The sequence below is a fragment of the Periplaneta americana genome, chromosome 12 (assembly GCF_040183065.1).
Source record: "Periplaneta americana isolate PAMFEO1 chromosome 12, P.americana_PAMFEO1_priV1, whole genome shotgun sequence".
Taxonomy (NCBI): domain Eukaryota; kingdom Metazoa; phylum Arthropoda; class Insecta; order Blattodea; family Blattidae; genus Periplaneta; species Periplaneta americana.
In genome coordinates this window covers 156,408,886-156,432,743 of record NC_091128.1, presented here as the reverse complement: position 1 = coordinate 156,432,743, position 23,858 = coordinate 156,408,886, and the positions used below count along the sequence as shown (strand labels likewise).

The following is a 23,858-nucleotide window of genomic DNA, read 5'->3' as shown; positions in this document are numbered from 1 at the left end:
CGAGACGTAGATGGGAGGATAATATTAAAATGGATTTGAGGGAGGTGGGATATGATGGTAGGGACTGGATTAATCTTGCTCAGAATAGGGACCAATGGTGGGCTTATGTGAGGGCGGCAATGAACCTCCGGTTTCCTTAAAAGCCATTAGTAGTAAGTATTATTATTATTATTATTATTATTATTATTATTATTATTATTATTTGTTGTTGTTGTTTTAAGACTTAGGCCCGATTGTATAAACCATTTAATCTTAGATCAGAAGTTAAATTGATCCTTGTTTCAGCTGAACTTGGAATTTTGTGTTGTATAAAGTCTAATCTGAGAATAATTTGTCTCAAACTAAAGTCAACTTTGACTGAAGAAATTTCTCCGATTAAGTTAGATGATCCAAGTTCAGTTATTTCTTTTCTGTTTGAAATATAGGAGTGACAGATTGTGCAAATAAAATATCCATTATTTTAATATTAATAGATATGTTACGTACATATGCATTTCTTTAAATTTCTTGCCTTAATACACGAACATTCTTATATTTTATAAGGCTCTATCGTGTTCAGCAATATCAAATAACATAACCTATAATTATATTATGTTTATAACAACCATTAATTATTAATGGATATGATAGGTACATTCATAAATGTTCAATTAACTGTATTACTAAACGACAATTGTCGTTTTATAAAGCTTTATTATGTTTAGCAGTATCAAACACCATAACATGATAAAACTTGGAGAACAGTCAACCTTCTTCTTATTGTCCGCCATTATTTACATTGCAAAAAAAAAAAACAGTGTCTCCAACAGAGTGTAATACGGAAAGTCGCGAAAAAGTAGTTGTAAAGTCGCTAGATTTCTCATTATCAACAAAGAAAGATTAAATTGTGTCACTATGGGGTGCTAAAAAGGTCACTAAATCCCTATTTAAGCAATATAAAAGTTAAAAGAAATTGTTGTTGAAAAAAGAGTTAAAATTGCTAGATTGGCAACACTGAACAAACCTGTATAACATGGTCCGCGCATCACGTATTTCACCTGTTTATGCGATGTTGCCAAATCCTTTTCATATGAACTTAGATTGCATTTGAACCAAGGTAATTTGATCGCAGAAAAGTTTTATACAATAGAAGAAGTGTCTGAACTCGGTTTACTTTTCGATCTTCGATCAAAGTTGATCTTTAGTCAGGGAGTTTTATACAATTGGGCCTTAGTCTTCAGCGAATAGTAGACGATTCATATATTGCAGTGAAGAGTAGGCCTATGGAGATTTATCAAAGATCAACATGGGCGTCCATGTTGTGGAAATAGTAGTTCCTAAAGCAATTTCTGTAGTCTGTAGATAGACTAATATTTCGCAACTTACGAAGCAAAACAACATGCGGAACGATGTGAAAGACTTTCTAAATTCAAAATAGATTCAGTTCGTCCATGAGTTGCGAAAGTAACTTAGGTGTTATTTTATTTAAATGTGAAATCAAATTACTTTGGTTAAAATAGATTGATATGTTCGTACGGGTATATTGGTAAATTCATGTTGACGGTTTGTTTACTTTTAAATTAGAACGTCTCGTGTAATACCGGCCATGACTTTCTTCACGAGAACGCACTTTTGATATTTTATCTTGCTCTGTCTGGTCAGAATTAGAATACGCTTGTTTAATTTGGAATTACATCACAATTGTTGAAGTAAAATTAGAAAACATACGATGAAAGTTTATGTCTTCACATTCACACAGCTTCCAGAGTTGACTGATACGTATGAAGAAATCTGTGATTTATTGAAATATCGCACTCTACGGCCCAATTGTATAAAACTCCCTGACTAAAGATCAATTTTGATCGAAGATCGAAAAGTGAACCGAGTTCAGACACTTCTTCTATTGTATAAAACTTTTCTGCGATCAAATTACCTTGGTTCAAATGCAATCTAAGTTCACGTGAAAAGGATTTGGCAACATCGCATAAACAGGTGAAATACGTGATGCGCGGACCATGTTATACACGTTTGTTCAGTGTTGCCAATCTAGCGACTTTAACTCTTTTTCAACAACAATTTCTTTTAACTGTTATATTGCTTAAATAGGGATTTAGCGACTTTTTTATGACCCCATACTGATAAAATTTAATCTTTCTTTGTTAATAATGGGAAATACAGCGACTTTCGAACTACTTTTTGGCGACTTTCCGTACACTCTGTTGGAGACACTGGTTTGTTTTTGTTTATTGGAAATAATGGCGGACAGTAAGAAGAAGGTTGACCGTTCTCCAAATTTTTCGAAGGAAGAAAGGGATATGCTTGTAGAAATTATCCTTTCCAACTACAAGGGAATAATAGAATCAAAGAAGACTGACGCTGCTACATCTGCAGATAAAGAACATGCATGGAGAGAAGTGGCCTCGGAATTTAATTCTAGAAACTTAAGCCGTCCTTCCCGTCATTGGAAATCATTAAAGATGTGCTACGAAAATATAAAAAAAAGAACGAAAAAAGCATTTGCCCATGACAAGGTAAGTCTTCAAAGTATACAAAAATTTGTGGTGTATTTTGTTAATGGAAATCATCATATGCCATATCAATCTTTTTCAGATTCAGCTGCATAAAACGGGAGGTGGCAGCTTTGAAAAACCGACTGTGGATGAAACAGGGTTGAAATTGATTGCGACATTGCAAACACAGTTTCTACCTCTGGCCAATCCCTTTGATGATGATGTAGATTTTCATCCTGAGGTCATATTAGGTAAGCTGTTTATTTTATGTAAGCTACGAATTAAGTTTACGAAGTCTGATTAGTTTAATATGTAGCTATTCGGTGATGTATGCAATGGAGGAAGAAAGGAATTAGTCACCCTACCAAATTATCTTCTGGACTAGGTGCCTCATAAGTGGTGACTTGTTGGTATCAATTGTGAGGTTCAGACCTGTATTCGGACAACAACTACATGAAAATGAAAACAATGCTGGTATATGATCATTTTCATGATTAAAGAGCAGATCTTTATATGCCGAAATGTAAATTATTTTGTAATTCACCAGGAAAGGTACACCAAAGAATGCATAATTATTTTCTTTTGCTTCCCTGATAAACACGTGGTTTTAGTTTGCAGCCACAAATACTTTCAGCATAAAAATCGTTTGATACTTACCTATACATTCTAATGCATTGTTGTAGCCCCACCTCCACTTCTAAGTAAGTAGTGATTACCAATATAACATTCTAGAGGTCCGAAACGAAACATGGTCAATTTCTCTAGTATTGTGTTCTGGACTTCTCTGGTTTAGTTACATTTGCAACAAGTAGGAAATAGGGAAACAACACTGCATTAGAATATATAGGTAAGTCTAAATATATTTTATAATTTATATTAAACGATTTTTATACTGAAAATATTTGTGGATGCAAAGTAAAACCACGTGTTTATCATTATACACATATAGAAGTCAGTGTAATGGAAGAGAATTATGCCTACTTTGGTGTAGCTTTTCTGGAGAAATTCCTTTGTAATATGAATGTGTGAGTTTCTACTAGACTGCATCTCATGCATTTCCATCACCTACAGTGTTCTAATCCTTAAGCTACTGTCAAAGAAATCACTTCATACATATTTCCAAGGAAAGAAAATCTCCATTTAATTTACTTAACTGATCTTTCTCTCACTACAGATTACCATGGGACAAAGAATATCGAACAATTTTAATATAAAAATATTCGTGCAAATTGTACTAGCATTGTACATAATACTGTGTGACAATGGCAGAAAAAAATATAGCCTACGTAGGCTTGCATGACTTGAAAATAGTAGAGTGAATTTTTTTTATTGAATTTTATCCATTAGCTTATATATTTCTTAACTTAAAAAGTTGGAAGATATGTGATTTTAAGTGCAATGAAGTTTGTTTAATTTATCAGGAAGGAAAATTCAGAAATTTGAAGTAATTAAGGAACACTTATGTTCATATAAGTTAAATAAAATTGTTATAAGTTTGTATGTTCAGTCAGCAATCTGAATACTGTTTGGAACCACACAACACAAAATTCCAAGTTCAGCTGAAACAAGGATCAATTTAACCTCTGATCTAAGATTGGTACAGATTATTACAGATCCATTGTTTTATAAAAGTCATTAAAAATTCACTTTACATCACTATACTGTTATAGTTTATACTGTACACAGAAGTTTCAACTTCTTGACACTAATAATTCTATTTCAACACTGAATCAACAAGTGTATTCCACCGAGACCTCGATAACCCTTAAGTTTATTAATTTGCAGTCGCCCACTGAGGTGACATCATTGTCTGGAATGTAGGATACCTTCAGTCCTGTACATATCGAGGGCCTTGGGTAGGGTGGCCAATTCCTTTCCCCTCCATTGCATTAATAACATAGTTCACTAATCAGACTTGAGATGTATGCAACAAGTGTTCTTCCTCTGAAATATATGATCAAGTGAGATGTACGGCCTAATTATAAAATTTAGAAGTTAATCCTCCCCTATTCAAAATAGTTGTGGACCTGGATGTTTATTCTATGTCATTGTTATCATCTGTTCTTTAAGCAAAATAAGTAAGCTTTGATGTTACACCTTGATTTTGCATTTAGCTATTTTTGGTGATTTTAAACTTATTGTAACTATTATGTTGTTTTGATGCAGATATGCACGGCAGTGGGGATAGTATTTCTATTGCCACATCCAATGAATCACAAGGCGTACAAGGCTTAAAGGAAGGGGAAAATATTATCCTTATGGAACGGACACACAATGAGGCTGTGGATAATTCTATGGAAGAAGTAAGTGAGAAACAGTACTACACATAGATCCTGAATGCTATACTGTATTTATTTACAAACAGTAACATTTTTCATTTCATTTTCAGACTGATGATGTAGCTCTTCCTGACATTTCTGTATCAGCTGGTCACCACACTACTGCTTCCACCTCGAAATCAGCTGCCGCTCACACAATGTCAAGGTCTCCTAAGAAAAAGAAAGGCAACACTGCATTTGAGTCTAAACTTAATTTCTACAAAAGGAGATTGCAGTGTTTGGAAGAAGAGCATAAAATGAAAGTCAAGTGTTTTAAAGCAGAACATGAAATTAAAATGTATAATTTGAAATTAGGAAAAGAAATGAAAGAATTAGAACTTCTAGAAAAAAAACGAAAATTAGGCATACACAACAAGGAAAATTGAATGTAAATATTGTTATATTCTTACCTAAATACATTATTAATAATTGCTGTCCTTACTGCAGTGTTCTCCCTTCTGTTCTCATTTTCAGCAGGTACTGGGATTTCCTCATAGGCTCTTCTTGCTCCATACACAGCTTCATCTCTTTCAGGAACTTCATCCGCTGCATTTATTGCTATGTTGTGTAAAACGAATGCAGCAACTATGATAACTGGAGCACGGGGTAGTTTTACCCTGAGCCCCATACTGAGACAAGGAAATCGTCGTTTTACCACCCCAAAAGTTCTTTCAATTGCAGATCTAGTTTTTTTGTGGGCTCGATTGTAAGTTCGCTCTGCATCAGTTTCCTCATGACGCACCGGGGTTAGTAGATACCGGGAACATTGGTAGCCACTGTCGCCAAGTAATAATCCTTGCGCAATATCCCCAGTTTCAAATTGAGCGTGCACTCTTGAATTTGTAAAAATATTGCTGTCATGGGCAGATCCTGGCCACCTTGCAACAATATTTAGGCACCTCAGCTTAGCATCACATATTGCTTGCACATTCAGGGAAAAATATCCATGCCGGTTCCTATAGACTTCTGCATGTTCACCTCCGGGAGAAGTAATTGGTATATGCGTGCAGTCTATAGCTCCCAAAACACCTGGAAAACGCATTATATCAAAAAAATCACGCATTGTTTTCCTCACATTATTTCCTCCGCTTGGCATTTTAATGTAGTCCGGTTTCATTGCAGCTATTGCATAAGAGACTTTGTGTATGGTTCTGCAGGCAGTTGCTGTATCCACTTTTAGTAAATCGCCAACAACCATCTGGAAACTCCCTGTTGCAAAGTATCTTAGTGTTACCAATATCATGAACATTGGTGATAGCGGTTTATTTCTCCTGGTTGGTTTCAGCAGAAATCCTCTCAGTCTCAGTTCTAATTGTTCTACAGTATTTTTATCTAGGCGATACCTAAATTTGAACTGTTTATCATTCATGTCCGTGAAAGGATTTCCCCTGTCATGAAATACACGGGGAGCCCGGTGAAATTCAATATCCTCATCTGTAGAACTGTCAGAATAGTCTGATATCTATAAAATAACAAAGTAACATACAATGAATATAACATAATTATAGATTAGGCCTATGTCGTTTTCATGTTCTTTGATATTGCTAAACACGACAAAATACTTACACAATAATTTTCGTTTAGTAACATAATATGAATATAATATAGGCCTAATTATAGGTTATGTTGTTATCGTGTTATGTTTATATTGCTGAATATGATAAAGCCTTATAAAATAATTTTAGTTTAGTAATACTGTACGTGAAATTGAATATGCACAAATTTATAGGCCTAATTATAGGTTATGTTGTTATAGTGTTAACTCGTGTTTATATTGCTGAACATGATAAAGCCTTATAAAATAATTTTCATTAGTAATACGTGGAATATTATATATATATATATATATATATACCATAATAATAATAACTGACAATTATAGGTTATGTTGTTACCGTGTTAACTCATGTTTATATTGCTGAACATGATATCTTATAAAACGCCAATTTTCGTTTAATAATACATGAAATTGAATATGTATAAATTTACGTATCATATTTATTAATAATAATGGTTGTGAACATAATATAGACCTAATTATAGATTATGTTGTTATTGTGTTATGTTTATATTGCTGAACATGATAAAGCCTTATAAAATAACAATTTTCGATTAGTAATACGTGGAATTCAATATATATAAAACATTTACCTACCATATCAATAATAATAATAATTGACATAATTATAGGTTATAGGTTATGTTGTTATCATGTTATGGTGTTTGATACTAATTAACCTTTATAAGACGACCATTTTCATTTAGTAATACAGTTAATTGAAAATTTATGCATGTGCATATCATATCCATTAATAATTAATTAATGATTGTTATGAACATAATATAATTATAGGTTATATTATTTGATACTGCTGAACACGAACACGATATAGCCTTATAAAATATAAGAATGTTTATGTATTATGTATTAAGGCAAGAAATTGAAAAAAAGAAGAAGTATATGTACTTACCATATCTATTAATATTAATAATAATGTTATTCTATTTGCACAATCTGCCACTCGTATATTTCAAACAGAAAAAGACGTAACTGAACTTGGATCATCTAACTTAATCGGAGAAATTTCTTCAGTCAAAGTTGACTTTAGTTTATGACAAATTAATCTCAGATTAGACTTTATACAACACAAAATTCGAAGTTCAGCTAGAACGAGGATCAATTTAACCTCTGATCTAAGATTAAATGCTTTATACAATCGGGCCTACATGTCATACGACAGTTTGACTGTGATCGCCTTCTGTTCAGAGTGTTTGAAGGAAAAGAGTTTCGAATCATTTCTTACGAATGCTGACGTAGTTGTATTAAATACAAATTTTGTGGGAAGTTGTAATGTTTTGTATACAGATATTTACAAATACGAGTATGTTTGCGTTTGTGTCGAAATCACAAACTGATTTCATGGCAATAAAGAGTGATACCGTGCCTTTGATAGGAATGTTGTGAGTACACCGAAAGCCTCAGTTACCAAGCTCTAAAGACAAGTACTTCGTGTAAATGTATGTTTGTATGTATTTATTTATGCAGACATGTCCCACAAATAAATGAATGAATGAATAAATAAATAAATAAATAAATAAATAAATAAATAAATTTATAAGTGCGTTCGTAAATGAACATTTAAAAAGAAAATAAGAACGTAGATAATAAATGAATGAATGAATAAATAAATAAATAAATAAATAAATATATAAATAAATAAATACATAAATAAATCAATAAAGAAATGAATAAATGAACGAATGAATAAGTTAAATAAACGAATAAATAAATAAATAATAAATAAATAAATGCGTAAGTCAATGAATGGATGAATGAATAAATAAATAAATAAATAAATAAATAAATAAATAAATGCGTAAATCATTAGATGAATAAATAAATAAATAAATAAATAAATAAATAAAGGAACGAATAAGTAAATAAATAAATAAATAAAAAGTAAATAAATAAGCAAATGAATAAATAATTGAATGAGAAAATAAATAAATGAATATGTAATTGAATGAATAAATACAAAAATGAAAAAAGTATATGCATAAGGTAAATAAATAAATAATAAATAAATAAATTTATAAGTGCGTTCGTAAATGAACATTTAAAAAGAAAATAAGAAGGTAGATAATAAATAAATATATGAATAAATGAACGAATGAATAAGTTAATAAAAAGAATAAATAAATATATAAATAAATAAATAAATAAATAAATAAATAAACGAATGAATGAATAAGTTAATCAAAAAGAATAAATAAATAAATAAATAAATAAATAAATAAATAAATAAATAAATAAATAAATAAATAAATAAATGCGTAAGTCAATAAATGAAAGAGTAAATGAATAAATAAATAAACGAATGAATGAATAAATATATCAATGAATAAATAAATGAATTGTAAATCAATAAATAAATAAATGAATAAATAAACGAATAAATAAATAAATGCGTAAATCAATAGATGAATAAATAAATAAAGGAATGAATAAGTAAATAAATAAATAAGCGAATGAATAAATAACGGAATGAAAAAAATAAATTAATAAATGAACATGTAATTGAATGAATAAATACAAAAATGAAAAAAGTATATGTATATATATATATATATATAAGGTAAATGAATGAATGAATAAATAAATAAGTAAATACGAAGTAAATAAATAAATGTTAATTTCTTTATTTGGCTATTTTACCATCCACTACGTCTACAATGAAACGCTGAGACACAGGACGGACAACCCTCGGTGTTCGAGTGTGAAGTGTTCGAGATAGGCTAATGGTATTAATTCATATTGAGCTGGAATGAGAACCTCGAGGTGCGAAGAGAGAGAAGAAAAAAAAGCCTGCGTATGCGATGGGAGTTGGGCAGTGAGTGGAAGGCTGTCTGGTGGAATGGAGTGTGACTACAGAATTCCCATTAAACGGATTAATGCGAACAGCGAGAGGCAGGCAGCAAGAAAAATAGGATTTGTAGGACTGCCGCTACTTCATGAATACGCTGGAATGGCTCTGCAGCTATATGCTTCAAGTTTAAAAACCTGACTTCGACGCAATACAGAGGATCGCGCTTTGATTGCCGACAGACACTTTGATCCTTATACTGACAACTAGTTTATGAGAAAGATTCTATTGTTTTATCTTTGCTGTGTTCGCACATGCCACCCGTCTAAATGAGGGTGAAAGCAAATAGATTTTCAGAAGTGTAAATTTGACTTTGCAATACTAGTGAAATGTTTAAAACTCATATCGTCTCCAAGGTTGCGTTTACCTTCGTATTGGATTTAATAAAAAGTGATCAGGACATTCATTTCAACTGAATAGCCAGGGAATTATACATATATAAGAAGGCGATAAGTGCAAAATGCAAAACATGAGTTGTCTGACAAAAATAAATTTTTTGGTCTCTTCTACCATTCATTAAATTTAATGCATGCGCTTGTGGGACACTCTGTATATATTGCAAATCTGCAAAGCAAGACGCGTTAGAGAAGGCGATAAATCTGTGGTGTTCGGGTAAAGGGGGATGTATGTATGTATGTATGTATGTATGTATGTATGTATGTATGTATGTATGTATGTACCATGTATGTATGTATGTATGTATGTATGTATGTATGTATGTATGTATGTATGTATGTATGTATTTACACTGCAAGTGGGCAAGCACCCGGTGGCAGTGGTATACACAATATAAACAATACACTATAAAATGATAAACAATACACAATAAAATCATAAATAATACACAATACAATTGTCCAATACACAATACAATTATATACACAATACAATAAGAATACACAATATAATTTAACACAATAATTACAATTAATAAAACATAAAATACCTAATTTTACAATACAACCTACATATGTATAGGCCCTACATAAGTTTCAATAGTCTTTCACTTTACTCTTATCTCACTCACTGTAGTGGCACTATGACGCATTTCACTGACACTTTAGGACACATTTCACTGACACTCTATAACGTCATTTGACTGACACTATAGAACACATTTCATTGACGCTATAAATTATTACTGGTCGGAACTATTCACTGCACTGTAAAACCATACCTTCACTGACTCACCACGCTTCACTGATACAACAGTTCAAATAAGTCAAATAATTACACCCTTATGCATACTTATAAACAGAACTACATTTAAACTAAACATTTCTAGTCTAAGGCCCTCTTACACGCTATTTTTAAATAATTTACAATTCAAACCTAGGGAGTAACTCGTCAGGCTAAATAAATACATGTCACCTTAAAAAAGTAAATGTTAAATGTCATCTTAATTTTAATTTACACTTTATACACAACTTTTTTAAGTTATTCTTGAATCTCCTTAAGGAAGGACAGCCCTCAAAGACCGCTGCAGGTAGGTCATTCCAATCATTTATAGTTCTATTTAAAATGAGAATTTACCTACATCCGTTTTCTGTTTCCTACATTTGATTTTAAAATCATGATCGTTCCTACCATAGTACGTTGGCTTTTCTAACCGAGCCGTTATGTCTACCCATGCTTTCTGACTTAGATGTGCTCTATACAATGATAAGTGCTCTATACAATGATTATGTGCTCTATACAATGATTAATGTGCTCTATACAATGATAAATATTTTTTTTTGTGCAGATGAAATTTTCTTTCCCTGATGAACATACAAGTTAAATTATACAAATGAGTGTGCAAAAATCAAAGAATACCATCAGTTGATGTGCTTTATTTGTGTAGAAAATTATTTGCAATAAGGGTTCGAAGTTTAATTTTCATTTTTCTCCAAACTCATTTTTATGACTTATCTCCCTTTACCCAAACAATACAGAAATATTTCATCAAGGGAACACTAAACAATGTAATACTCCGTACAAAACGTTTTTAAATTTTATAATATTTTGAGTATTTTATAAATTTAATAATATACAACAGTGTAATGTAATACAAAAAGTACATATAAGTACAAAATGTTAATAGAGTAAAGTAAACTGACATTTATGAGAAAAAAAGAGACAAAATAATGGATATAATAATGTTTAACGAATTGGAGGACCGAATGAGCTGTGCCCGTGTATGTTTGCAGTTCATAAATATTATTAATTACAAGAAGAATAGAGAAATAAACTAGAAACGAAAATAAGATAAGAGCTACCATGAAATTACATACCATATTAAGATAGATACAAGTTTACATAACTTTGTATGTCAATCAATTGAAACAATTTATGAAAGAGAAACAAAATAAATAAGGAATATTATATAGATTTATACAAAATATTCCGAAATTAGCGAATACAAATATAATATAGGCTAATTAAATTGAACATTATTTATAACTTTTTATACTCCAGCATTATAAACAATCTTCATCGTTAGTGAAAATCGTGCATAATATTCCACATTATTGTACCAGAACCGTAAAATACTACCATGGCAACTAAAACGTCATGACTTCTATTATGATGACATAACTTGTGCCATAAAGTTAACATTATGAAACGATCACCGCCTGTGGATCGGGTCTCGGCATAGCTCAGATGGCAAGAGCACTCAGCGCGCCAGCTGAGGATCCTGGATTCGATTCCGGTGCCGGAACAAATTTTTCTCCATTAATAAGTATGCCTATCTACGTGAATGACTACATAAAGTCATTGATTACACAATATTCAATAGAGGACGGCGAGTTCTCATATAAGAATATGTATACGAATAGACTACATTAAATCCAGAATAAATTAATTTAGTTGGATAATTAATCAAAACATTTCTTCAAACAAATTAAAGTGAACCTGTACATTTAATTTTCACTTTTAATGTAATAACATTTAGTGATAATGGTGTGTGACTCTACAACAGATTCTTTGGTGGCTGAATTGAGGGTCGCATGACGAAAGTGCCACTTACCTGTGAAGTCGAGAGCACTCTGGTGGTGATGAAGGAAATCGAACTCTTGTTCTCGACCCAAGAGGAAGTACGATTTCCTCTATTGTGCACAACGGGCCCCGTCTGGAGTGTCAATGCCCCGGGGTCAAATATTTGACGGACATCCAGCTAATGGAACACAGGGGGAGGACGCGTGTCTCCAGTTTCTTCTTGTAAAAGCTCTTGTCAGGTTTCATCGTCTCCCTCTTCATGTCAGGCTCGCCGCGATTCTTTGAGGACACTCTACGCCAAGTTGACATTTTCTTCTAGACCCTCCAGGCTCTTCTGGGGAGATGTTCCCCTGGAATGTATTGACAATAATAACTTTTTACCCTACGTCAGTGTGGACGTGATACGAGTAGCTATGTGTCACATTCATCGTCGTTAAATTCATCAGAATTTCTTAGTCTGAGTAATTATAATATTTCACATTTATAATTCTTATCACGGTCACTCTTATACTTACAGTACAACCTTGATTCTGTTAATATCTTCATCAATACACTCTTAACTTTCATTATCTTTTCCTTGCAAGATTTATTCTCATAATTATTATAAGCACAACCTCTATCCTATAAATATTCTTCATTGTTATAATACTTCTCTTCTTATTTTTATCATAATGTAATCTTCCTACTCGTAATGGAACATCTACGAATCTAGATCCTACAGTCGAATCTATTAGGACGGGAGCACAAAAATCTAAATTGAATTAATAAAATTACTTGAATGAAAACTACTTACATTATTTCGTATGCAATTAAAATTGTAATGGCGCACTAATTGTGTCACTGCATACTGGATAATAACGGAATGATGATAATATTGTTTTATAAACAGTTTCGGCAACTTCTGAATACTAAAAACATTTAACGTTCGGTTAAAGCAGCGATTTATTCCATCGACACATTGTTACATAAAGTTGCATAACCTATTCGTGATGAACAATAACATAAGAAAATTGATTGTATACCAAATTACTTCATTAATTAAATTCATATTTATTGAACACACAGTTTTGGTTATTAATTAAGTACACAATAATAATTATTGAGAACACACTGACTTTTCTTTCCTCTGGCATGTTCTATAATTTTTCCCTTTTGGTGTTTCTTTTATATCCAGCATATTTAAATTCTTGATCTATAAACAGCTTGTAATTTCGTTGGTTGATCACTAAAATATTTCTCTGACATCGCATTTGCCGTCACATTCCACATGGTTTTCACAGTATACTCTTTATATTCATCACCAACTCACAAGTTAGTCTTTATTTCCACATTCCTTGATCTGTGTTCCCATCGTTAGCCTATAGCCCGCATCGCCCAGTTGTAATCGCCTCGTAATGTCTGCATTCATTTCGAACCCCATTGCTGGGAACTCCTGTTGTGACGTAACTCCTTGACAGTCCCTCTCGCCTCCCCCCACCAGTTGCTGGGTGACAGCTGTCAGCTCTGCATCGGACAGTATTCGCACGAACACGTGGTCGCATTTACGCATGCTGCGATTTTGTAGAAATCAACTCGTGCACTTTACGATGCTATCGCTAATCGTGAATTCTTGATTTCAGTCTCCCAGTCGTACCAACTCGGCGGCCCTAGATATTTCTGAAATAATTCCTAGATCGCGACCACGTCTTTCTTCACAGCGAGTCGTTGTCTATCGCTGCATTTCTTCTTAACCATCCTTCCGACAAGTAACAAGTTAAAGCAGTAAATAAATTACATGATAACAATAATAATAATAATAATAATAATAATAATAATAATAATACTTTTATTTTCCCTGGTAGGGTTAAGGAGTTATATACAGGGACATCATTTTATTTTTACTAACATTTTTAACCCTTTCTTACCTATAGATACCATATGGCAATAATTAACTTTATAGCATGTATATACTTGTATGTTACATATGAAGGTAAATTTTGCTGGATAACTTCTATTTCAATACATTTTCATCAATATAGTTTTGTTTCAAATGTTGCCACTCCCGTAACTTGGTCACTGAATTGGTCCTAATACAGCTATTTGTTTCAACATGGATTGCTTGTAAATTTAATTTGGGTTACAAAGGGTTAATATTAATCTGGCTATATCTTTAGAGAACCGGAAACACCGTTTGCTATCCCCTTCCACGACTGGAGTTCGATGATACTGGCGTAAAACACAAACAAAACACTCTACTAGGTATAGGAGGGAAGAAAAGTAGTTCATCCATTTACGTAAACTAGGAAATATCGCGATTTTGAGTTCGATAATTTTCATTATGTTTTTGTTTAATCAAAATACAGTACAGGATTAACAATGAGTGTTTTTACTCACGAACTGAGTATTCATTATGCAGTATATATTATACTGTCTACAGCACATTAGCGTAAAATATAGAGAATGAAGTTAAATTGAAAAATAATCATAATATGGATATTTAAACACATTTTTGAAAATGGTGGCCGTTCATTTCGATACAGGCTTCAGTTCTTTTGTACATATTATCGCACTATAGACTATTGCATCTAATTTCAATTGCCAGTTTCGTCTTTCGTACTAGTAACACATGTTGAAATAATTCTGTACCTACTCTATAAAAGAGTACCTTACGTACTGTAAATTAAATCTTCACTTCTGCCCGACCCGAAAAGATGAAATTACTCAGACATGCTATCTACTGTCGGTACAAGTGGTTAGGTCGCAGGATCGTAGAAAGGGGGGAAATCACGTGACAGTTAATTACTTAACGAGGCCCTTTTATTTAAGTTATTTTAAGCATTTGTATAATATTACGTAAACGTCAAATTCATAACAGAAATTAATGTTTTCAGAAAAGAACTACATAAGAGAGCCCAGCTTTTACAGAGGGGCGAGCAGAAGCGGGTGGGGGAAATCGGGATGCGACGTAGGCAAACGGACAGTACCTGTGCGAAAATAAATTCAATATTGAAAGCTCGTCACTGAAAAACGCAAACTATTTCTGGAACGTACTATACTCACTAACTCAGTACTGTTTACTATATGCGGCCTTGGTTCTGTGTGGAGGACAGTTGGAACTTCATTAGTAGAAGGGGGTGGGAGTGAAGTACATTCAAAAACTCACGTACAATAAAAATTGAAGTAAAAATAAAATGATGTCCCTGTACGTATTTATTACACCAACAGTCACAATTAAATTGAAAGAAAAAAGTCATTAGCACTTTGAAATAAATGCAATTTAAGAGAATCACTGTTTCATATCATCGAGTAATTTCCTCTTTAAAACTTACAAAATAAAACGAATATATTAAATCACTCATTTAATACTGGTAAATAACTTTAAAGTTGAATACATGTTAGATACCTTCGTAGGTTACTTTAATTCAATAAAATATCGTAAACGTGATTGATTTATGGTCTTTATGCTTTATTCTTTCATCTTTTCTACACAATATTGTCACTGTCATCAGTATGAATGCTGCAAGGAAGAGAAATATGCCACATTTAATTTAATTTAATTTAATCCTTTATTGAAAAATCTTAAGGGAGGGATTACGCGACGAAGAGACTTATGTGATAAAATATGGTAAATAAACGTTCTTGAATTTGCTCTTAAAATCAGCACGGCTAGCTACATTATGCTGAAGCAAGACGAACAGGAAGTTCTCCTTGAGTAAGCTGCTTCCATGGGAACGCTCCCGATACTATTTCACGGCCTCTTATAATAACTAATGACAGATACTAAGATAATATCGAAACGATAACAGAGCCCGCCATCAATTGTTTCAATCGCAGTCTTCGTGTTGTTCAAGGCCAGGAAGTAGGATAATAGAAGAGAGGGAAAGCTTAGTTCAACATTACATCGCTAGAGTCGACTAAGACATCGGCATCATTCTTATCTTTGATACAGTAAAAGTTATGGGCCACAAAGTTATACAATTCCTTATTGATAAATAATTAATCCAGACTTAGATAATTTTAATTTTGATAAATTTAACAGTGAAATTAAGCAAATTGTTTACTTTTGAAATCTTTTTCTTATTATCATACACTTATTGATTCAAACTTCACTTGTTTTCTATTTGATTCTCTTTTCTTATCTTCGTAATTCCTGTTTTATAGTTATTGTATTAAATGTTGTAATTTTATAGAATTTTTTATTATATTGTATTTTAGTACAAAATTAATTGTTATTCACGAGCTTGCTAAAATGGGTGTCCGCTATGTTTATTCTATGTATTCATTTTGTATTGCAGTATACAGCAATAAATAGATACAATACAGAATACTGTGGTGTAGATAGGCTTAAAGAACTGGGTTAGTTTTAAGTTCATGCTTCAAGTCCAGCGGTCCCGGCTTCATTCCCAGCAAGCACTTTATTTTACTCTGATGTGCGTCCCTTTTCCTGTATTGTCTTAAGGGTGGCCATGAGCAATGGTCATTATACATTTCTTGCGATGTTTTAAATCAGTATTTTCATTAGGTCTACCTTTTTACGCCATAAGTAATAGTAGGATTCCAATACCAATGTATGTTGGAGGCTATAGGTGTAGCAAGAGCTTGGTGAAGACGAACTTGACAATTTTTAGAAAGAAAGAGTGACCGGGCATTTTTAATCCCACTGATTGCATCACTACGTTATACTGGCTTATGTATCTTCCAAGTTTACTATAGGCCTACTCCCGTCGTATGAATTGGACTTGTCCTGTGCTTTCACTTGTTTTTAGCGATATCCCTCTCATATGATATGGACTCGTCCTATACTTTAAGTGCAGCATTGTAAGATTGTTTTCTTTTTTTCGAAGGTCTGCAATAAGCATGATGTCATTGCTTCCTTTTACATATAAAAGTGACTTTTTCCCATTTTTACCTTCAAAAGAGACGCAGTCACATCAAAAGTAAGCTGTTCTGTGGATGAAACCCTTGTTATTTTCTGGCCTTTTTTATAATGCATACTCTCACAGTTTACTATACTTTTACTCTGCAATATTTGAAAATTTTTTGTGTGATCGTTCATCATCATATTCGTTCTCTGTACGGTCCGCGCGATTCAAGGCCAGGACGCGCTCTTGCACACCTTTTAGTTTTTATTCTCTCTCTTTATCCTCATTCCATTTCAATCGTTCATTAAATCAAGTTATTGCAATATAAATATTGACGTTTGTAAGTAATAACATTGGAAAGCTTTCCAGGTAATTAAAGAATCGCTTTTGTTATGAGAAAGTAGCCTCGGACAAACTTTGTTAAATGCAAATATTACGGGTCAAATAACGAAGTGAATATTTGCCTCTGTGAAGAGGACAGTTGACACAAAAGAAAGACAATGGACTGCAGTAAAAGTCAGTCAGTATCTTGTGTCTTTGTAGCTGCTATTTTGCACTATGCTGGCCATATAAAAATAGATAATGATATTTTGTGAATGAGGTTCATTTTTCTAAGTGGCAGTAGTGATGATGAAGTTTAGATTGCCAATTGTTACAGATTTGTATTTTTGGAGACCGATTTATTCCTTTGTTTCAGATAGTACGGTATTTCTTTTTCATTATTTATAGAGTAGTAGTACTAGCAGTAGCAGCAGCAGCAGAATGTAGGCTGTTTATGGAGATGAATGTGTAGACATCAGTACTGTATAACATTGGTCTGTTTGTGCTTGTAATGAACCTGGTGCAACTCTCAATTTGTGTGACAAAAGACGGAGCGTGTACTGGTGATAATCGCAAAACTTGGATTCCGAAAACTTTGTGCACGATGGGACTTGGTTTCACTGTCTTTGATCTCCCTCCATACAGTCCCGATCTGGAACCATCAGATTTGTATTGTACACTGGGCTACAAAATAAATTCCGAGTCGAAGTCGCTATCGATTTGAAATATCGTGTTTCGAGGACTTCGCTTAGGAAACAATAGAAATAGAGATAATATAAAGAAGGCATTACATTCAATTTTCAGTTCTGTATCTGTATTTAATAAAATTCTATACAGGGTGTAACAATTTTAATGTTTAGAATTTCTGGAACATGTTCCCTGACACGTTCTACGTTGATTAAACCTAACATACCTATATCCGAAATTGAGAGGTTACAGAGATAACAGCTAGAAAAAGTAGAACTTCTTGCAGCTCCAAGCATTATACCTTTTATACAAGGCCTATTTTATGGCATTACTAAGTAGAGATTCATAAGAAACATTTGAAAAGCAGTGAATGAAGGAAATTTTACTTTTAAGAGAAATTAAATTAAAATTGTTTAGGTTGCTAAGGAAACGAAACAGACAACAGTTTAAAATAACAGTTGTGGGAAAAATAAACCGTATTGTGACTAGTCTTTTGAGTTTTGACCATTAAAATATGCCTTTTGTGTACACACATCAGGAATACGCCGACATAGTTTATGTGTATGGACTGTGTGATGACAATGCAACAGCAGCTGTTTTGGCATATCAAGCATGGTTCCCAAATCGTAGGATTCCTAGTGCACAGGTATTTTCACGTGCCTACTGGCAAATTTCAAGAAGTACAGTGTTTGGAATCTTAAGGACATTTTGTTTTCAACTTTGCACTGCTTCTTTCATACTCACAAGTAGTTGATATTAAAATGTAATATGATAATAATAAAAAAATGACATGGACATGCCACTTTCGGAAATTGGTGTTACTTCTTTCAGTATTCAGCGATAAAATTAAACTAAAAATTTAACTTTGGGGTACAAATAATCAAAACCTATAAAACTTTGGATATAGGTATGTTAGGTTTAATAGACGTAGAACGTGTCAGGGAACATGTTCCAGAAATTCTAAAGATTAAAGTTGTTACACCCTGTATAATAAGATTGGTATATTTTTTGTTAATACAATATGAAACGTAACTGGCCGTATACATCGATTGTAACAATGGCAGCATCCATGGATAATAAGGAAGGCTATGGAATACCATATAAACTGCAGTTTCATTATTTTCATGTAGTATTTTCATTAATGTTGTCAAATAAAAGTATATGAATAATTTAAAATCAATTCATATTAAATAATAACGTGAACATGTTATAAAAGTCATATTTACATGTTTTTTAAAAAACTAATCTCAGGAAAATTGCTTTCCACGTCGCCGTGTTTGCTGAAGTCCTCAGAAAACGATATAATTTCGTATTGGAATTTCTTTTGCATCCCAGTGTGCAAGCGTGTAACAATAGAAAATATAAACCATAATGTGTGACAGCTGACAGTCGCAGGTAAATTCTATCGTTTTATCAGATAACAAATGCAACTTCTGAAACGTTAAAATGTAGCATTATCCGAATTGTTTGTTATTTTGAATGTGCTACAATGCTACATCATTCAATAGAGAGAAAGATGCATGTATCTGTAGTTACTACTTAGATTCTGATTTGTTTCTCTAGTTGTTGTGTGGTCCACTTCATTCAATTACATTCTGCTATTATGAAGGAAGTCTATAAACGCTGCTACAGCGCAGCTAATAACTCGCCGCCAAGCTCTTTGAAGTGACTGGCTACACGAATAGTTGGCGTTCCTGCTCAAAGTAATACAACGTCCAGTCCGCCCCGTGATGGCATTGCGCTGCCTTTCGTCTTGTTTCTGCCTCCGCTTTCCGAGAAACTGGACAGGCAGAAGTTGTGCTGCCCACCGAACCTGGCTTAAAAATGCAGTCATCAGTGGCGTGCATTCTTTTATTTCGTGAAGTATGTGGTGGGATTATATATTTTATTCTTATTCTCCTTCGTTTGTGTTAGAGATCTCTGTTCTCTTCACTCAAAATTAAGTCGTCGAGGAATCATCCTTTCATCGCTAAGGAATTGAGTTAAAATATGTGGACTGTATTTATTAATTTTTGTTTTATTATTTTAAGTTCTCTTTTATTTCTTTCATCAGCCGTGGCGAAAATGTGACTCGTGAGCACATTGTGGCTCGCAATGATAGCTGTGCATTTCTCTTGCTTCCTACCGCCCCCAACCCCCACCCTCTCACTCACTGGAGTCAAACTCTGTTTCATTTGTAATTATATCTGACCTGCGAGTGGCGTATCGACGCAATGTCTCTCTTGAAACCATGTACCTCTACAAAAACGAAAGTTTCAAGGAGGATGGGAGGACGCATTTTTTGCTGCCAATATGGTGAGAATATTAAATGTATGATTTGTTCACAAGTATTACGAGGAAAATGGTTGTCTAACATAAAACAGCATTATACTACATGTCACTCATGAAACATTAAAAGGTTGTGTTATTATTATTATTATTATTATTATTATTATTATTATTATTATCGTCATCATCATCATCATCATCCCTCTACGTCGATCCTTTTTCAGCAGATGTAGGCCTACGAATAATGCGGTTAGATCTTCAATTATTTAAACTCACAGATTTGCAATATGATGTTAAATGAAAGCTAGATGTAAGGACTTGACAAATGTTGAACTTTTGCCAAAAAATAAATACCCGAAGCTTCATTCTTTCGCTTGCTCTGTTTGCTACAACTTATGTTTGTGAAAAATTATATTCAACAATGAAAATAGTAAAAACCAAATTTAGATCACGACTGACAGACAAATACCTTCGTGATCAACTACGACTGGAAGTAAGTGACATAATTCCTGCTTTTGAAACTCTGTCGCAGAGACATTCTGAAGACAGTTAATTTTAGGTTGTGATAATGTGCCCTATGTTTTCTTGTTCATTTCTTTCTTCGTTACACGTACTAAACATTAGTTTGTAGCCTTGTACTGTATAAAATTATATTTAAGTGCTTGACGTAAGGAAAATGAAAATCCGTTAATAAGTCAGACAGTTGCTTCACTTCCCCTTCGGGTGTCCGCCTCCCTCCATAGGTGCTATGCACGTTGCAGGTTACACAGTGGCTCGGGCACCATTACATTTTCACCACCGCTGCTGTAGAGAATGAACAATTTAAGGGAAGACTCCACTGAAAATCATGAAAATTTTTCCAAATTTTTTTTACCTATTTCACTTATTCAGAATTTATATTTTCATACCCCAAATGGATTCAGCTCAATTCTGATTACAAATACTCGTATGTTTACACTTTTTTAATTAAGGCTGGAAGGGGCGTGGAATTTAAAGAGCTGTCAAAATTGTTTTTCATCGAAGAATTCTTTTTTAAAATGTCTGATTACAAATCTAGTAACTTTTGTTCGCTCCCTGAAGTTACTAGATGAATGTAACGGAGGAGAATATTAATTTGCATAAATATTCATTTTATTTTCAAATCTATTTTTCTGTGTTCATTTTTGTTGATTCAACACCAACTTTCTTTTGCCAAATATTAATCAATCTGGATGAAATTTTTACTGCAAGTATTTATGAGGTAGCTGCATGTTTCCATGCATTTATTTTGTGAGAAATGCTGCTAGTTTATTTTATTAATATTTTCCTTAAGAAAAGATATTAATAAAATAAACTAGCAACATTAAGAAAAATATTAATAAAATAAACTAGCAGCGTTTCTCACAAAATAAATGCATAGAAACATGCAGCTATCTCATAAATACTTGCAGTAAAAATTTAATCCAGATTGATTAATATTTGGCATAAGAAAGTTGGTGTTGAATCAACAAAAATGAACACAGAAAAATAGATTTGAAAATAAAGTGAATATTTATGTAAATTAATATTATCCTCCGCTACATTCATCTAGTAACTTCAGGGAGCCAACAAAAAGTTACTAGATTTGTAATCAGAAATTTTAAAAAAGTATTCTTCGATGAAAAACAATTTTGACAGCTCTTTAAATTCCACGCCCCCTCCCGCCTTAATTTAAAAAGTGTAAACATACGAGTATTTGTAATCAGAATTGAGCTGAATCCATTTGAGGTATGAAAATATAAATTCTGAATAAGTGAAATAGCTAAAAAAAAATTTGGAAAAATTTTCATGATTTTCAGTGGAGTCTTCCCTTAATTTTTAAAGATTTGAGAGTTCCTTCGTTGAACTTTACAAGGTCAGATTTTCAAATAAACAAAAGTTTACAATTTGCAAAGAAAATTTACAATTTGTGAGAATTGTAAACACTGTGAAACAGGCCCTTAATCCAGTAGCGGCTGGTGGTCAAAATAATGGGTGTGCTACAATTTCTATATTGGCCTACTGTATACACTTATATGTATTTATCTTAATTTGAGACTCGCCTAGTGACGAAATATGAAGTCCATACGACGTTCCTTCCTACTGCAGAACTTGTCAATTACCCTGGTGTTAAACCCTTCAACTTGGATATCATACTCTTTTCTATTGACAGTGTTACTTCACAGAATGGATCCTTTGAATTGTTGGAGGCTATGTATCGTAACAATTGAACAGCTCTATCTATATTCCGGAAGGCAGGTGTTCCTTATAGAACTCAAAGTTGTGTCTGTAACACTCTTTTATTCAGTACAGTATAGCTGTTGACAGCAACTTCAAGTTCGCGTTTAGGAAAATTAGGCTATCCAAAAATTGCCAGAAAATTTGCTGTTTAACAATTTTGTTGCATCTAGATAGCTTAAAGACTGGAAACGGTGAGTAGTTTTCTGAATTACTATACGGTCACATACTTCCTTGGCTTCAGTTTTCTCGGATTCCATTCTCCGTCGCTTGCTGACTGATTCAGGAGGAACCTCAAAAACCAGGTAGACGGCAGCAGCAGTCGGGCACTTGAATTACCAAATAGGCCTACATTGTAAATAGTTCCGAGTTCTTCCACAAACAAGCATTCTCTCGTTACGCTTTACTTTTGCAATCTCCAAGCTGTGTTGTGCTGAAGCTGACTACAGCACTTCCCCGCGTAAAAATAGCCAATCAGGGCAGTGATTTCAGCTTCGCACATGCGCATTAATTGTCTACATTCTCATGTAGAGTTTTGAGTAGCACATTGTACCCCCTGAGGCACCAAAGAGCTAAGAGCGAAGACTGAACACTCTATAACGCGTCGTGAACATAACCACGGAAAATTGTCAAATGGCAGATCAGATACTATGGTATTGCAAATACATTATTTGAGCAAAAATTATCATTGTGCTGTAGCACTGTAGCACATAAGGACTGGCCGCCCCTGCCTTATTCTCGATCTGAGAAAGAGCAAAAAGCGTTGCGTTGTTTGGAAGGTTCAAACGGTAGACAACCGGATGATAAGCGTTTAACGATCTACTGAAGGCTTCTGAAAGCTTCCGATCTGAATGGTGGCCGCATTGAGGTGCCGCAGAAGGAATGGAGACACGGTTCGCAGCTCTGTGCGCCGACACAGCATTGCAATCTGTAGCAGATATCACGAGACAATGGAAACGACAAGATCCCAGGTACAGCAGCTCACATCACACTGTTCGTCAACAGGTTCGTTCCAACAAGCGGTTCATGGATCAGTTCATGTACGGTTCCTGTACCATCTTATGCGCATGCGCTAGTTGAGCGAGCATCTGCTATGGGATTGAAACTGGACTGGACGCTGTTGGAACGCTTTCGCGGATCGTTATGTACTAAATCCAGAGATGCTATAACTGTGATCATCTTTGCTAAGAACGGGATGCTTAATTATTATCGTTTCGCAGCTAATTCTAATTGCAGAAAATAGAATTTCGATCATTTTCTATAAAAAGATGACAAAAAATATGGAAGGCAAGAATT

The 23,858-nt window shown here is 33.4% G+C and overlaps 2 protein-coding genes across 3 annotated transcripts in view; both read left to right on the top strand.

The window, feature by feature from the left end:
• Positions 1 to 23,858, top strand: part of ome (dipeptidyl peptidase 4 omega) — a 349,535-nt gene that overhangs the window by 229,094 nt on the left and 96,583 nt on the right. The window lies entirely within an intron of this gene.
• LOC138711034 (myb/SANT-like DNA-binding domain-containing protein 3) lies at positions 1,812 to 5,217 on the top strand. The gene is made up of 4 exons (XM_069842323.1): positions 1,812 to 2,510; positions 2,590 to 2,740; positions 4,656 to 4,792; positions 4,879 to 5,217. The coding sequence occupies exons 1-4, from the start codon at positions 2,145 to 2,147 to the stop codon at positions 5,191 to 5,193; spliced, it is 969 nt and encodes a 322-aa protein (XP_069698424.1). The 5' UTR covers positions 1,812 to 2,144; the 3' UTR covers positions 5,194 to 5,217.

Excerpts from the sequence above, each read along its gene's own strand:
- LOC138711034 (XM_069842323.1), top strand. The coding sequence starts at position 2,145 with ATGGGAAATACAGCGACTTTCGAACTACTTTTTGGCGACTTTCCGTAC. Across the intron at positions 2,511-2,589 it reads AAGCATTTGCCCATGACAAG|ATTCAGCTGCATAAAACGGG; the intron begins GTAAGTCTTCAA and ends AATCTTTTTCAG. Across the intron at positions 4,793-4,878 it reads TGGATAATTCTATGGAAGAA|ACTGATGATGTAGCTCTTCC; the intron begins GTAAGTGAGAAA and ends TTTCATTTTCAG.